We start from the raw sequence: 14,367 nt of genomic DNA, 5'->3' as shown, positions 1-14,367 counted from the left end.
CCTGATGTAAAACACTTCAACGTCTTGTCAGAGGCAGTAAGCACAATATAAAAGCAATTACAATACAATTGCAACCTTTGGAGACATTGTATCCAAAATATGAATATTTCTCTATATGAACTGTGTTAATGATAGCAGGGGCATATTTCAGCAGGGCCGGACGGGGACCCACAACCGGCCCAGGCAAAGTGCCCGTCCGCCCCCCCCCCCCCCTCCCCACTCGGGGGTGGGGGGGGAATTTATTTATTGCTGACGAGCCCTTTGCCGGGCCGGTTTTCGGCTGATTTTGGTACTGGGCCGATTTTGCATCTATGCTGCAAAACCGGCCCTGTAACAAAAACGCCCCCCAGGGGCCCAAAACCGGCCCCCACCCATGCGGTGCACCGGGTATTGCCCGGTGCCTGCTATGGCCAGTCCGGCCCTGCATTTCAGTAAACTATGAGATATATTGCTACATTGGGATTTCAGTTTCAGTGTAGACAAATTACAAAATTAGCTCTTCATCTAAACCCAATCTACCACATTTTAGCATATTCCTTGAGGTAAAATGCTTTACTCTTCTTAAATATATGTCCTTCAAGAACCAAGTTGAGAAACAATCTTGGAAATCCTGGCAACAGCTTTGTACCAAAACGGGTAAAATAGATAGAAATCTAACACAACAAAAAAAAACGTATTATCTAAGTGTCAAAAACGAACTTTGAAAAGCATAAAAAACAAAAACAGTGAAAAATAAAATCGTTTACATTTCCCCTATTCAAAAAGCCTACAAGGGCAGAAGAAACATAGGCGGGGGTGGGGGTCGTGAATTTTGCAAGTGTCTTTAAAGCAGAACCGAATGTAACTGGAGAGGAGGGCAATGGAAAAAACACAAGTTAAAACAAGCACAATGGAAAGGCAAGTGAGGTCAAGAGGATTATGGGGTAAAATGATGACAAGAATGTAGTTGATTAAGTATTGACATTAAGCAACATAAATGTTTTTACACAGAAGAGTCACAAAGTACCTAACTTCGTTAAACGCATCTAGTACATCACTCCTCGTGACAATGAAATGATTTACTGCATATGAAACTGCAGTTAGTGTACCTGTGAGCCACAAATGTTGCACCAAGCAGTGCCCTAGCACGACAATGGTTACCAATGCTTATGATTGAAGTATGTGTGCAATTTCTTGCACTAAAACAATATTTACAGAAGAGAGCAGGTGAGTTTTTTTATTACCTTTCTCACTATAAACTAGCAGAGAGCTAGAATTTTCCCATCACTGGTAAAAGTGAAGTTCAGACATTTGAATATAAAGCACAACTGCAACAAACAAGTTCTATAGTTTCCTGTCCTGCGTAAGCTTTTTCTCATACATGGATGTTGTTCCAGATCCTGGGTGCATAGATGGATAAGACCTGTTGTATTGTTTTTACTATGTTACACTTCTTAGTCTGCAGTCTGATGGTGACCTGGCTAAGGGTGGGTGGGGGTTTGGGGGTTGGAGGACCGTGAACCATCAGAGACGGTGAACTTGTCTGCTTTGTAAATGATGCAGATAGTTGTGAGGATGGTGAAGGCTGCAAGTGGAGCCAATGGTTGCTGCTGCATGTAGGATGCCCCTAAAAAATGCCAGTGCGGAGTCTGGCAGGCCATAATTTAGGGCATTTACACCTTCCAGATACATGAGTACAAGGGCTTGAATAGCAGTTCTGAAGTTGCTTTCTAGAAGAAATGGTTTGACTTTCTTTACAAGTGGTGTCTAGGGTGTATCCAAGTGATTTAGCATTTGGTGAGTGTTAGGGTTCGAAACCATCAAGGTACATGTCACTGAGCCATATTTGTATTGTATCTTGTTTGTTGTTCTTGGCAAATAATAGAAATTCTGTCTTGGTTAGGTTGAGCTTCAGTTAAGCACTGCACATCCAGATCTGGATGATGTGCAAGCAGTGTGTAATAATCCAAGGGAGGCAGTAGTGTAGGTCGAGATAGGTTTAATTAATGGCAAACAAAATACAGCCAACCAGTTCAGTTGTAGTCTAAGGTAAGAATGAATTCCCTAGTGGAATCCACCACAAGAGCACAGCAGGGTTCTAAGAATGCACGGGAGTCATACTTAAAGAGACAAGGTATAAATAAACATTGCAAAACAAACCTAGAGTATTACATCATCTCCTCTTCTTAACAGAATAAATGAACATGAGAAAAGCGGCAATGAATAACAGTATAGTTACAAAATGTATGTGAAAACTTATTCTCTAAATCTTGAAGGTCTATTTACAATACGAGAGCTCTTCCTGGTGCCTGTGTCAGAAGAGGAAGTATTGTTAAGTAGAGAAGTATTAGAGGGACCTTCAGAAACATGTGAGGAGGAATTAGCTTTAGGAAGAACTCCAGAGTCAGGGACAATTTTAGCAACTCTGTTGAGATTCCACCAGAAACCTCCTTCCACTTGTATGGCATTGCCTATGACTTTAACAACTTTAGAAGGAGGTCCAAACTTGCTTTCCCCTTTGTTAACATGCCCAGACTTCCTGATCCGTACAAAATCTCCAACTTCCAAAATACTCTCTTTTGTTCCTTTCTTCACATCAAAATATTCCTTTTGTTTGGACTGGGAGATTGAAACATTACTTTTAACAATGGACATGAGACTAGAAACATCTGAACTTGACTTAATCCATTTGGACATCCACCCAGGACAAAATGAAGTGTTTGGCTTTCGCCCTCTCATTAACTCGAAAGGAGAAATCTTGGTGGAGGAGTGAGGGGTGGTCCTATAAAACCAAATCATGCTCTTCAAAGCTTTACTGACCTCAACATTGCTACATCTAGCCCACTTCACACAGTCGCCAACAACTCGGTTCATCCTCTCGACAAGTCCGTTCCCTTGAGGATGATAAAGGGAACTCTTCACATGCTTGACACCAGACCTGGAGAGAAATTCAACAAACTCATGGCTCACAAATTGTTTCCCATTGTCGGAAACCAACACTTCAGGAAACCCTTCCCTGCTCCATACATCACAAAGGAACTCAATGACACTTTTGGTATCAACATCTTTGGTAAGTTTGAACTCTGGCCATTTGGAAGCATAGTCAACTAAAACCAAGATGAACCTGAAACAACCACTGAGCACGGAGTAGGGACCCATTATGTCAATGCCCAGTTTTGCCCAGGGACGATCTGGACATTCAACCGGCATAAGAGGAGGAACCCAGGTCTTGAGACTTTTATCGGAAGATTTACATATACAACATTCTGCGACAAAGCAGTCAATATCTGAATCCATGGCAGGCCACCAGAACATCTCTCGAATTCTACGTTTGGTGAAGGAAGAACCTAAATGACCCTCATGAGCTTTGGCAATTATGTCTTTTCTAAAGGCAGAAGGAGGGATGATTTTGTCATTACGTAATAAAATACCATCCTCAATGGAAATCTCATGTCCAACTTTAGAAAAGGGTTGAAGAGAAGCAGACAACACTTTCTCACGTGGCCAGCCCACCTTGACAAAATTGCAAACATCCTGCAGAATACTATCCTTAACAAAAGCCTTCCTCCACTCGACTTCAGAACAAACTTGTAACTCAGGAATATCCACGCAAGCGACTAAGCAATCATCACAATCTTCATCGATAAGATTAGAAAAGGGAATGTCGACATCGTCGTCACACACAGTAGGAGGAAAACGAGACAAGAAATCAGCCCTTACGTTTTTCCCTCCGGCAATATGCACAACATCAAAATTGTATTGTAGGAGCCTGGTGACCATTCTTAAAATCCTGGGTGTACAACACTTGGTGAGACCACCACCTAAGATGTTAACTAACGGTTTATGGTCAGTTTGAAGCAAAAAACGCGTACCCCAAATGAACGGTCTGAATTTTTCAATGGCCCAGGTGCAGGCCAAAAGCTCCTTCTCTATCACAGAGTATTGAATCTCAGCCGATCTCAACACTCTTGAAGCAAAACTGATGGTTCTTTCCACACCACCTTCATTTTGTGTTAAAGTGGCACCAAGACCGACGCAACTTGCGTCAACAGTAAGACAACAAGGTAAGGCAGGATCAAAAGGTTTAAGTACAGAATCAGACATCAGGGAAGCTTTCACTTTTTCAAAGGCTAGAACACATTCTTCGCACCAAACGAATTTGACACCTTTCCTCAACAAATTACTGATAGGGCGTACAATAGTCGCATAGTGGGGAATAAACCTGGAGTAGTATTCACAAATGCCCAGGAGAGATTTAACTCCAGTTTTATCGGACGGAGTAGGGGCTTTGGAAATTGCGTCTAAAAGTCCAGGTCTAGGCTTAATTCCATCTTGTGTCAGAATGTGACCGAGATACTCAACTTCCGTACACAAGAATTTGCATTTTTCAAGTTTCAAAACAACACCATGATTTTGAAATAAACTGAGAACATTTTCTAAAACACAATCATGAGAACCGACATCCTTGCCAAAGATTAACACATCATCTTGGAAGACTGTTACACACTTGACACCTTGCAAAATATTACCCATAACTCTCTGAAAGACCGAAGCGGCCGACGCTAGACCAAAAGGCATACGTTTATACTGAAACGTACCCAATGGGGAAATAAAGGCAGTAATGTGACGGGAATCGGGATGTAGCTCAACCTGGTGGTATGCACTGGCTAAATCGAGTTTGGTGAAGAACTTTGCTCCTTTGGTAGCTGCGAAGAGATCGTTAATGCGGGGAAGGGGATGAGAATCTACCCAAATCTCCTTGTTAACTGAGCGAAGGTCAACACAGACCCTAAGTTTCCCATCCCTCTTACGGGCTACAACCAAAGGCGAAAGCCATAGAGAGGACTCAGTAGGTTCAATCACACCACACTCACATAACGTTTCCAGTTCTTTCTTCAAATCATCTCTGACACTGAAAGGTACACCCCTAAGTTTGTGTTTGACAGGTGTTGATCCTTCTTTTACAATGATCTTGTGCTTAAAACCTTTTATTTTGCCCAATTTTGAACTAAAAACGGAGGGAAACTTGCATTTGAGCATTTCTAGATGATCAGAGCATGTAGCAATAAAGACTTGTTCCCTCGCACCAGGTTTAAGTGTCATTCCAAAAAGACCCTGATGGAACCAACCCAATATGTTGAGTCCTTTGATAGCAACATAAATTTTCCCTCTAATTTTCCTTCCCTGAAAACATAGGATGTCTTCAAAGAAGCCAAGGAGACTGATCTTCCTCCCTTCGTAAGACACAGGAGCACGGTCAGGAGGAAGAAGAGGGCGAGAGTTACTCCAAGTAAAATCAAATAAATCCTTGTCAATCATGGTGATTTTGGCACCAGAATCTACAAGGAGTTTCAAAATTTTGTCACCAATAGTCACCTCAATGATGGGGTCAACACAGGAATCAGGATCGCCTTCAATTATTGATTCATCAGGAAAATCGGAAACAACTCCAATAGTTATCTCTGAATCTGAAGACGAATCAGAATCCACAACACCCACAACAGGTTTATCAAAACTTTTCTTATTTTTCAATTTTAAGCAAACTTTAGCAAAATGCCCCAACTTTTTACAATAGTTGCATACCACGTTGGAAGCAGGACACGAAGAACCTTTAAGATGTTGGGGGTTGCCACATCTAATGCACATTTGGGAGGAAACAGTTTTATTCCAAACTTTACCTTTAGAGGTATTCAGTATAGGTTTTCTTTTGTTAAACTTTGAAGAAGAATTTAAACTTAAAGCATTTATAGGTTCAATAACTTTGTCTTCCAGTTCTTTGAGAGAAACCATAGATGTTTCGACACTTTTAGCTAATTTAATGGTGTCATCAAGAGACGGGTCACTCAATGCTAATAACTTTTGTCTAATGTTTTTATCCTTGCAATGGCACACAAACTGATCCCTTATAAGTTGTTCATTGAAGTTCTCAAATTTACACTCAGATGCCAATCGGCGTAATATAGAGATATAAGTATCAATGTCTTCGGAATCAGCTTGTTTTCTTTTAAAGAAAGTGTGTCTACGAACCATAAGATTGGGTTGTTTATCGAAACGTATTTTAAGTTTAAGAATGGTGTCACTATATTCATCAGAGACAACACCCTCAGTAACAGGTAGGTCAGGAAGGTGTTTGTAGACAGATCTACCCTCAAAGCCTAGTGAGTGTAAAAGAAGACATTTCTTTCTCTCAGGACGAAATCTAGATGCTCCAATAGCTCCAAGATAATTTTCAAAGGCATCATGCCAGATTTCCCACCTAATAGAAGGTTCGCCAGGAGTTTCCAGGAAAGCTGGAGGTGGATTTACTGACTGTAAGGTAGACATGGCTAAGTGACAAAATTAGTGATGAGAAATATAAAACACAGTTGTATACAGTAAAATAGTGTGTGCCAGTGTAAATTAAGCAAATGGAATAAACATTAACAGCGTACAATAAACAAAGGAGCTGTGTACATCAGCGTGTGTCCAGGAAAAGCTGTGTACATAAATACGTGGAAAATGGAAACTGTGCGCATAAATAACTTGACGACAGGAGCTGTGCGCATCAGCGAACAAATGGTTGCTAAGCAATGAACGCTGTGCGCATCAGCGGTGAATGCGCGAAAACGAAGCTGAGAGCTGTGCGCATCAGCGGTGAAAACAAGTAGAATGTTCAGTACGTAATAAAGGTGAGCGGAAGGACCAATCCCAAGGATTAAAACATTTGTCCAATGAAAATGAACAATGAAGGACGAAGGGTGAGGACGTCAGACGCTCTGCACGACACTGCTCACAAACGTGCTGACATGGAGGCTGAGGCAGACGTCATGAGACCGCACACGGAAACAGAATGCAGGCAATCAAAGTTCCAGTAACCAAGAGGTCTCGAGGAATGGCACGAGGTACGAGATACAATTTTTGAATTGACAACGGTCAAAATGAAAACAGAGTAAAATGTCAGAAAAGTAAAATAATATAGAGGTCCGAGTAACCACAAGCGATGCCACACAAAGACGAGAGGAGAAAAAAATAAATAGTCTTACAGTTTTTGCGTGGTCTTCGTTCGAAGTCGGTAGATTCAGACAACCGAAGTATGTGGTACACGGAAATCCTTTCTGAAATTTCCGCAGACGTAGACAGTTTCGAAAATGTAGGAAAGTACCGCCGTGACTGTAGAAGGTCAGCCTGATGATTCCGTGTGGATATAAGTGATGCCAACTCGATCCTGAAAGTGACGGTTGGTCAGCGATGACAGGAACGAAGCTCTATCTCTTGATGGCCAGGCCCAAGGGTATTACACAGCACGCATCGTCGCCAATAAATTTATGTAATAATCCAAGGGAGGCAGTAGTGTAGGTCGAGATAGGTTTAATTAATGGCAAACAAAATACAGCCAACCAGTTCAGTTGTAGTCTAAGGTAAGAATGAATTCCCTAGTGGAATCCACCACAAGAGCACAGCAGGGTTCTAAGAATGCACGGGAGTCATACTTAAAGAGACAAGGTATAAATAAACATTGCAAAACAAACCTAGAGTATTACACAGTGTTTGAGACGTGGAATATCTGAAGTAGAGGAGACATTCATGCATATTGGTGAATCTATTTCATTTACATATTAGTTCTGATTGGCATTTACAAAGAACATGACAAATTTATCACAGGAAGATAAAATGGTAATATATTCAACAAAAAGCCCATAGCAACCCCCAAAGCCCTCCCTGTTTAGGCTCTTTTAGGCACATCTCCGTACCATATACTGCACAGGGAAGCTGTCACATTATTAAAGGCTATTCGGTGGTAAAGCTTCATAGTTCCAGAAACAGAGTCAACTCTCTCCAATCCCTGTCTCACAATCAGACAATTCATCCTCTCCCCTCACAGAGAACTCACAGCTCATGGGGCAGGATATCAGAGGGTTCCAATTGCTCAGCAAGCATAGCCGCATAAGCCTGTGGGTCGTCTGAAAATTTCTTATCCCAGTGTGTTTTTCGCAGATGGCTTTCTTCACCATGGGCCATTCAGCCATGTCTCTCAGCCAGTCCGCTACTTTTGAAGCAACAGGTGACATCCATCTAATGGTTATTCTTTGCTTGGCTAGACCCAGGCCCTGGAGGAGAAACCTTCTACTCTGCTTCCTCTGTTTTTTTAGCTAGAATCAGTCCCAGCAGGCACTGCCCAAAATCATGGGGAAGGGACCACCCAATTACTACATTCAGGGACTCCAAAATTGTCCTCAGAATATATCCAATCTGGGACATCCCTAAAACATATATAGAAAGTCATCTCCCTGCCCGGCACAGTGGGGACTGGAGGATGGTCGCTCCAGGATAAATTGCATGCAGTGTCCTCGAGGTGAGGTACACCTGATGAACTACATTATACTAGAGCAGCTTACACCTTGCATTTGTAGAGGCCCCCTTCACCCCTCATGGACTCCCTCCCATTCCTTAGCAGAAAGAGGAGCCCCCAACACCTCATTCCACCTGGGGTGTACCGGCAAATTGCTCCGAGGCAAATCCTCAATCAGCGTCCCTTAGACATGCTTGATGTCGTAGGAAAGGATGGGGAATAAATTGGTGCTTTATTTCAACAACCAGATAATTTTTTTATTGAAGTGTTACATCAATGCAAGAATGTTTGTTCTACCAGCAAAGCCACCCAGACAACCAGAAGGAATGTAGTTTAAATATAGGTGATATGACCACATCCAGGAAACAAGCACATGTACCTTCTTGTCAGCCTACATTTTTAACACTGCGTTTAAACCAATGGCATCCTAAACACAGGCCTCAGGTTCAGAAATTTTCCTCTCCTTTTTTAGAATTTTTGGAAAAATGAGTTTCAGCAGTATGCCTTGTTCCAATGCTGCTGTTGGGCTTGGGGGCGGGTGTTACCTTTGGTGACATCATCATTTATTTCACCCTGACGTATGTGCTGGTGTTTACATGGCATGATGATGGGGAGCAATGCAGAGATGTATATGCTGGGTGATAAACAACTAATATTTGACACATTTGTAACTTAGGTAATTAGAGTAGAATTCACATAGTGAAGATTTATACAACAAAATAAAGTTATGTGGTTTTCCCAGAATCACAGGATTTTTGATCAAGAGCAACTTTGCTCGGTCCTCTGCATTGCACTGGAATTTAGTGCATCTGGCCATTAGAGTCTTATATAGAGTTTGATGGATGCAGGACATCCGCCAAAAATTGTTGGATGTCGTGTCTGTCCTATTTAGAGTGAATAAATGGCTATACACTCCATATAGGGTGGACAGGAATGCACTATTTTTTTGCAGATTTCCCAAATTTGCCAAACTGTAAATAACATTGGATATTGGACACTAGTTCAGATTGCATGCCCATACCAACCATATTATGGTGAACATAAGACTCCATATCACCAAGACAAACAGATGTTTATTTAACAACCTTAATCATTCAATGAGATGACCTAAGACACTTGAAAAAATTAATATTAAAACAAAAAATGTCAAACTGAAACATCACGTCCTGGTAATATGGAGACATCTGGTAGCCTTTCCTGGAAACCTTTTTAAGTAGAGTGATGCACACAACATGGACCAATCAGAACAAAAAGAACATTACTTTCTGTTAGCTTTTCGCAGAGCACATTGTATTTATTTTCCCTAACAATAGGTTTGACATGGAAGGTTCTAAAGCAACCTTCATGATAGACTTTACTGAAATGTGACCCATGAAACAATCAGATTGAAGACTTGAAGATCACATGATGAATGGTGGCTCCACTTGATCTGACTGTGCTTATAGTACAACACTACTTCAGTGGAGGTCTTGTGGTACTGGAAAAGATGCAGAATCCACTGCAAAAATTCAATTTTGGGGGAAGTTTCCTAATAAGGATTATGACCTTTGGCACTGCATGGTACTTCTATGGGCAGAAGATAATCTGCTGGTACCATCAGTGAGGGTAGAATTTTTTCATACATTTGAATTTCACAACTAAGTAGGTATTTCTTGGAAGGACAGTGGCAATATTTTTACACTGAACCAAGAAAGCCAAGATGCTAAAATGTGTTCTTATTCATGTTTGTATCCTCCCTTTCAGGATTCCTGGTATGAAATGTCTCAGAAGGACAACAGATTTGGAAATCAGTCTAAATACTAAGAATGTGGGCAAGATCAGTCCTTAAATGCCACATACTGGACAGAAGACAGAGAAGATGGCACTCCTCAAGGGATTTCACATACATTGGATACCAATCAAAGGAAAAAAGGATCCTTGTCTGTACATAGAGATCACAAGGAAATGTTTGTAAAAATAACTAATTTAAGGAAACACAAATGGATGGCCAGGTGATGTTATGTGCAAGGACGACCCATAACAATACCCTCCGTCTGCTTACCGTTTAATCTCTCATAGTCCGGACAGAGTTACTATAGCACTTTCTATCAGGTTCTGAGTTTAATTTACAGAACCTTCTACTGATGAAGCAAAATCCTAAACAAGATACACATGACATAGGTTGATTATTTTCTTTAAGATTCTATATAACTAAGGAGATGGAAATTTGTTAGCTATGTATAATTGTTAAAAAACTTGTTTCACTTTTTTCTCAATCATAACAATTGCCTTCCTTCATCTCCTTTGTTAGGCATAACAATCTCCGCTGTTTGAATCAAGCAGTGTTTACATCCAAATATTTCAAGGAAAGCTTTTCTTTTCACAAAATGTATTGCAAATGAAGTATGCACAGTTGATGATGGGGGGCATCCTCATAGAATTGATTCAGTAGTGCAGCTGCGGATAGCCACTTGAGTCTCCGGTGGGATACGTGAAACATAAGAATCCGTCTGTGATAATTCTTATTAGATCAAAGGTGAGGACTTAAGAAGGGGCTACTAGAATCACACATGCCCACGAGTTGTAGTAGGTTATTATTGGAGTTGTCGATACCCAACACCAGGGACATTGAGTACTCCGTGGAGCTGAGCTACCTGCTAACCCTGAGGTATTTCCAAGAATGAGGAATTACTGTGGGAATCAGTAATTCTGGTCACGACTCCGGTAGATATTTCTTATTTCTCCCCATTATTTTACCGGGAGACTCCTATTGGTTTTAGCCGACTGAGGGTCTGATTTTGATCTTGGCAGATGGGTCACTCCGTCACAATGGTGAGGGATATCCTGCCTGACGAAATATAAATCTCATAAGATATAATGGGATTTATATTTCTATATTTTGGCAGATGGGATATCCGTCACCGTTGAGATGGAGTAACCCATCTGCCAAGATTTAAATCAGGCCCTGAGTTTCTTAGAGAACTAGGCAAGACCTGCAGAGATACCATGAATCAGGCAAATACAAATGGGCCAGTAACTACCATTACCAGTCCAATTGGAAATAAAAGTGCACTCGGAATGAGGGCCATTATCAGCTACCTTCAAATAGATTGTGCAGTATGAAAAAATATGCCTACAAAGTGCAAAATGAAGATTAGAAAGATTAATGTATTTTCCTTGCAGTTGCAAAAATTGAGGAAAACACAATCAAAATGTAACTAAGTTGAATATAATAAACAATGTATGGTTTTTAAATATAGATGTATGCTATGAATTTTTATAGTACAACTGCTAACATAGTAAAGCACCCCCTATCTGCATTAAAATCTGTTTTTACTTTTTGTTTTTCAAAAACATAACTTCACTAAAATTGTTCTCACGGTTATTTTGACTTTTGTTGTTTTTTCTGCAAATTATCTTGTATTGTGATCTTGTCTCAAAAGTTGACTAACTAATATATGGTGTCTGTATTTCATGGCCAGAGCCCAGTATGGAGTGTGATGAAATAGAAGGTCACGTGTGTAAAAGTGTATTAAGGCAGCGCACTGTGATTCCATGAGGCGGAAACCTTAAAATCTATCATGATATGTTGTACAATTTGCGTATAACTGCCAGGGGAATTCTACTAAAGTTTCAGTAAAAATGCATCCCTATCATCTGAGGATCAGCACTCGTGGCAGAGGCCCTGCTGTGTGGCGGGAGGGGCCCGCACTCGTGGCGGAGGCCCCGCAGTGTGGCGGGAGGGGCCTGCACCCGTGGTAGAGGCCCGCAGTGTGGCGTGAGGGGCACGCACTCATGGTGGTGGTGGGGGGGCACACTTGTGGCAGGACCTTCGTACTGCAGTTACCCATTGTGGAGTTCCCGCCACGAGTGTGGGCACCCGCCACAAGTGCGGGGCCCCGCTACGACTGTATGACTCTGCCACGAGTTCAGAGGCCCTTTGTGAATCAGCCCCTTAGATTTCAACTGAAAAAAAAACAGGAAACTCCAAAACATATGCTTACAAAACATTTAAATGAATGAAGTTGTTATTGTGACAGTTTCTATTTAAAACTAGGATATCTTATCCTAGCAGTCTCTTCCAGGAGAGTTTGGATTGTCCCGGCCTTATCTTTACAACACGTTTACGCCTGAACTTGAGCATACTTTCGTTTTGTTTTTTATAGGGCAGCCATCTTTTTTGATAATTAGGGGTGCTGACACAAAATCAATAGAACTGAAGGGAATGTTGCTTGTGTAGCACTGTAATTGAAAATATTAAGCATGTCTCATTTGTGTGTCAATTGTATGATGATTTGCTGTCTACCAGAATAGTGCTGTTGTCAAATTCTAAGGGAAAATCAGATAATGTACAGAACCACAATTAAAAAAAATTAAATTAAAGGAAATCTTGCTTTAAAAAGGTTGTTAGTATGATGCCTTTATGATAATTATGACATATAGCAATAGGGGTCTCTGGTTCATTGCTAAAACAAATAAATATTATTTAAAATAAAAACAAATGATTATTGTTGTTTTACAGCTAACAAAGATTTCTAAGAAACCTAAAAAATACCAATTTCTGCTCATTCATTTATATGCCTCACACAGCTATGGGACCATTCTCCTGTATTTCAAATCTTAGTTGACTAAGCTGCTTTCTATGGTTTGTCTTCACTTAGAATGTCATTTACAACGTCAGAGAGGCCAGACTGCATTAAAGGCTTCAAGGCCACTTGTCTGCTGATTCAGAAGGCTGCAAGGGTTCTCATTTCTACATAACTGGATGCACCACCGCAGCAGACGCTCAATTGGCCTCAAATCAACACCCCACATCGGGTTTGGTATATTGGTATATTCCAGCAAAGGGTTGTTAGAGTTGAGATTAAATCCCTTTCCTGCTTGTTGGTCTGACAATTGGCTGACCCTTGAGGGCCCTTCCTCATGTCTAACTTGCCGGTTCCAAGGTATTCCTGCTGGTACGGTGCCGACTTATGAGGCTCCCTGTTGCGCCTCTTTCAATACCCATTCCCCTGCCTCAAACCTGTCACATCCAGCAGCAATAACACAGGAAAACCCCCTAACAACTCTCAGACAGGATGGAGAAGTCTGGTATGTAATATTAGATCTTTGCCCAAGCATTCTGCCGAGGTTTGGGATCTTTTCTCCTCTGTGCAGCCTGAGCTTGGGTTCCTGATTGAAACATGGCTAAAGCCCCACTCCGTCCCTTCCATTACTCTAGCCTTGCCGAAGGGTTATAGGCTTATTTAGATGGACAGACAATTAAAGGTAGGGGGTGGAATCACCATAATATATAGAGATAACATCAAGGTTACCGCACTAGAACAACGATGTAATGCTATCGTGGAAGTGCTGGTCTTCCGAATAAATTTTTCATCCCAATTGAGTTGGATGGTGGCCTTAGTCTATCGACCCCCTGGTCCCCTAGCCGAATTTCCACTACAATTCACCGAATTAATTGCCCCTCATGTGATCTCGAGCAGTAACTTCTTATTGCTGGGTGACTTTAACATCCACAGCAAATGTACTTCCAATGCTGATGCAGTGACACTCTTGGCAGACATAGCCCTCTTTGGATTATCCAAGCTCAATGAAGGCCCCACACATACAGCAGGCCACACATTGGACATCATTTTTTCCAATTCTTCCAATGTTATATGTGAGCCCCTGCAACAACTATCATGGTCAGACCATGCGTCAATTAGATTCTCTATTCATGACCCAAGGAAGACAAATAAATCTAATCCTGTCCTCCATCACCCCTGCAGACAATGGAAGAAAGTCACCCCGGAGGGCTTTCAAGCTTCCTTTGTTGGGCCTTGGACCATAGCACTGGATACTATAGAGGATGCTATGGCCAAATCCAATCTGGCGGTCTCCAGTGCCAAAGACCAACTGGCTCCACTGAAATCACTCCCTAATATTTCCAAGCGCACTCAGACTGTCTGGTATTCTCCTCATCTTCGAGCTCAGAAGCAACTCTGTGGGAAACACGAAAGGCGATGGCGTCTCACCCATGATAAGAAAGACAGAGACTGGTTCTTGATTGCTCTGTCTAATTATCATGGGAGAATCAAGGG

The 14,367-nt window shown here is 41.5% G+C and overlaps 1 protein-coding gene across 1 annotated transcript in view; it reads left to right on the top strand.

The window, feature by feature from the left end:
* Positions 1-12,689, top strand: part of MUC13 (mucin 13, cell surface associated) — a 774,931-nt gene extending 762,242 nt beyond the window's left edge. The window contains exon 15 of the mRNA XM_078682060.1: positions 10,052-12,689. Coding sequence (XP_078538186.1) covers positions 10,052-10,111 — 60 coding nt within the window. The 3' untranslated portion in view covers positions 10,112-12,689. The remainder of the gene's footprint in view (positions 1-10,051) is intronic.
* Positions 12,690-14,367: the final 1,678 nt, after the last annotated feature.

The sequence above is a fragment of the Lissotriton helveticus genome, chromosome 3_1 (genome assembly GCF_964261635.1).
Source record: "Lissotriton helveticus chromosome 3_1, aLisHel1.1, whole genome shotgun sequence".
In the NCBI taxonomy this organism is placed as follows: Eukaryota; Metazoa; Chordata; class Amphibia; order Caudata; family Salamandridae; genus Lissotriton; species Lissotriton helveticus.
Note: the sequence above shows the minus strand (reverse complement) of the source record. Positions and strands in the feature narration are given on the sequence as shown.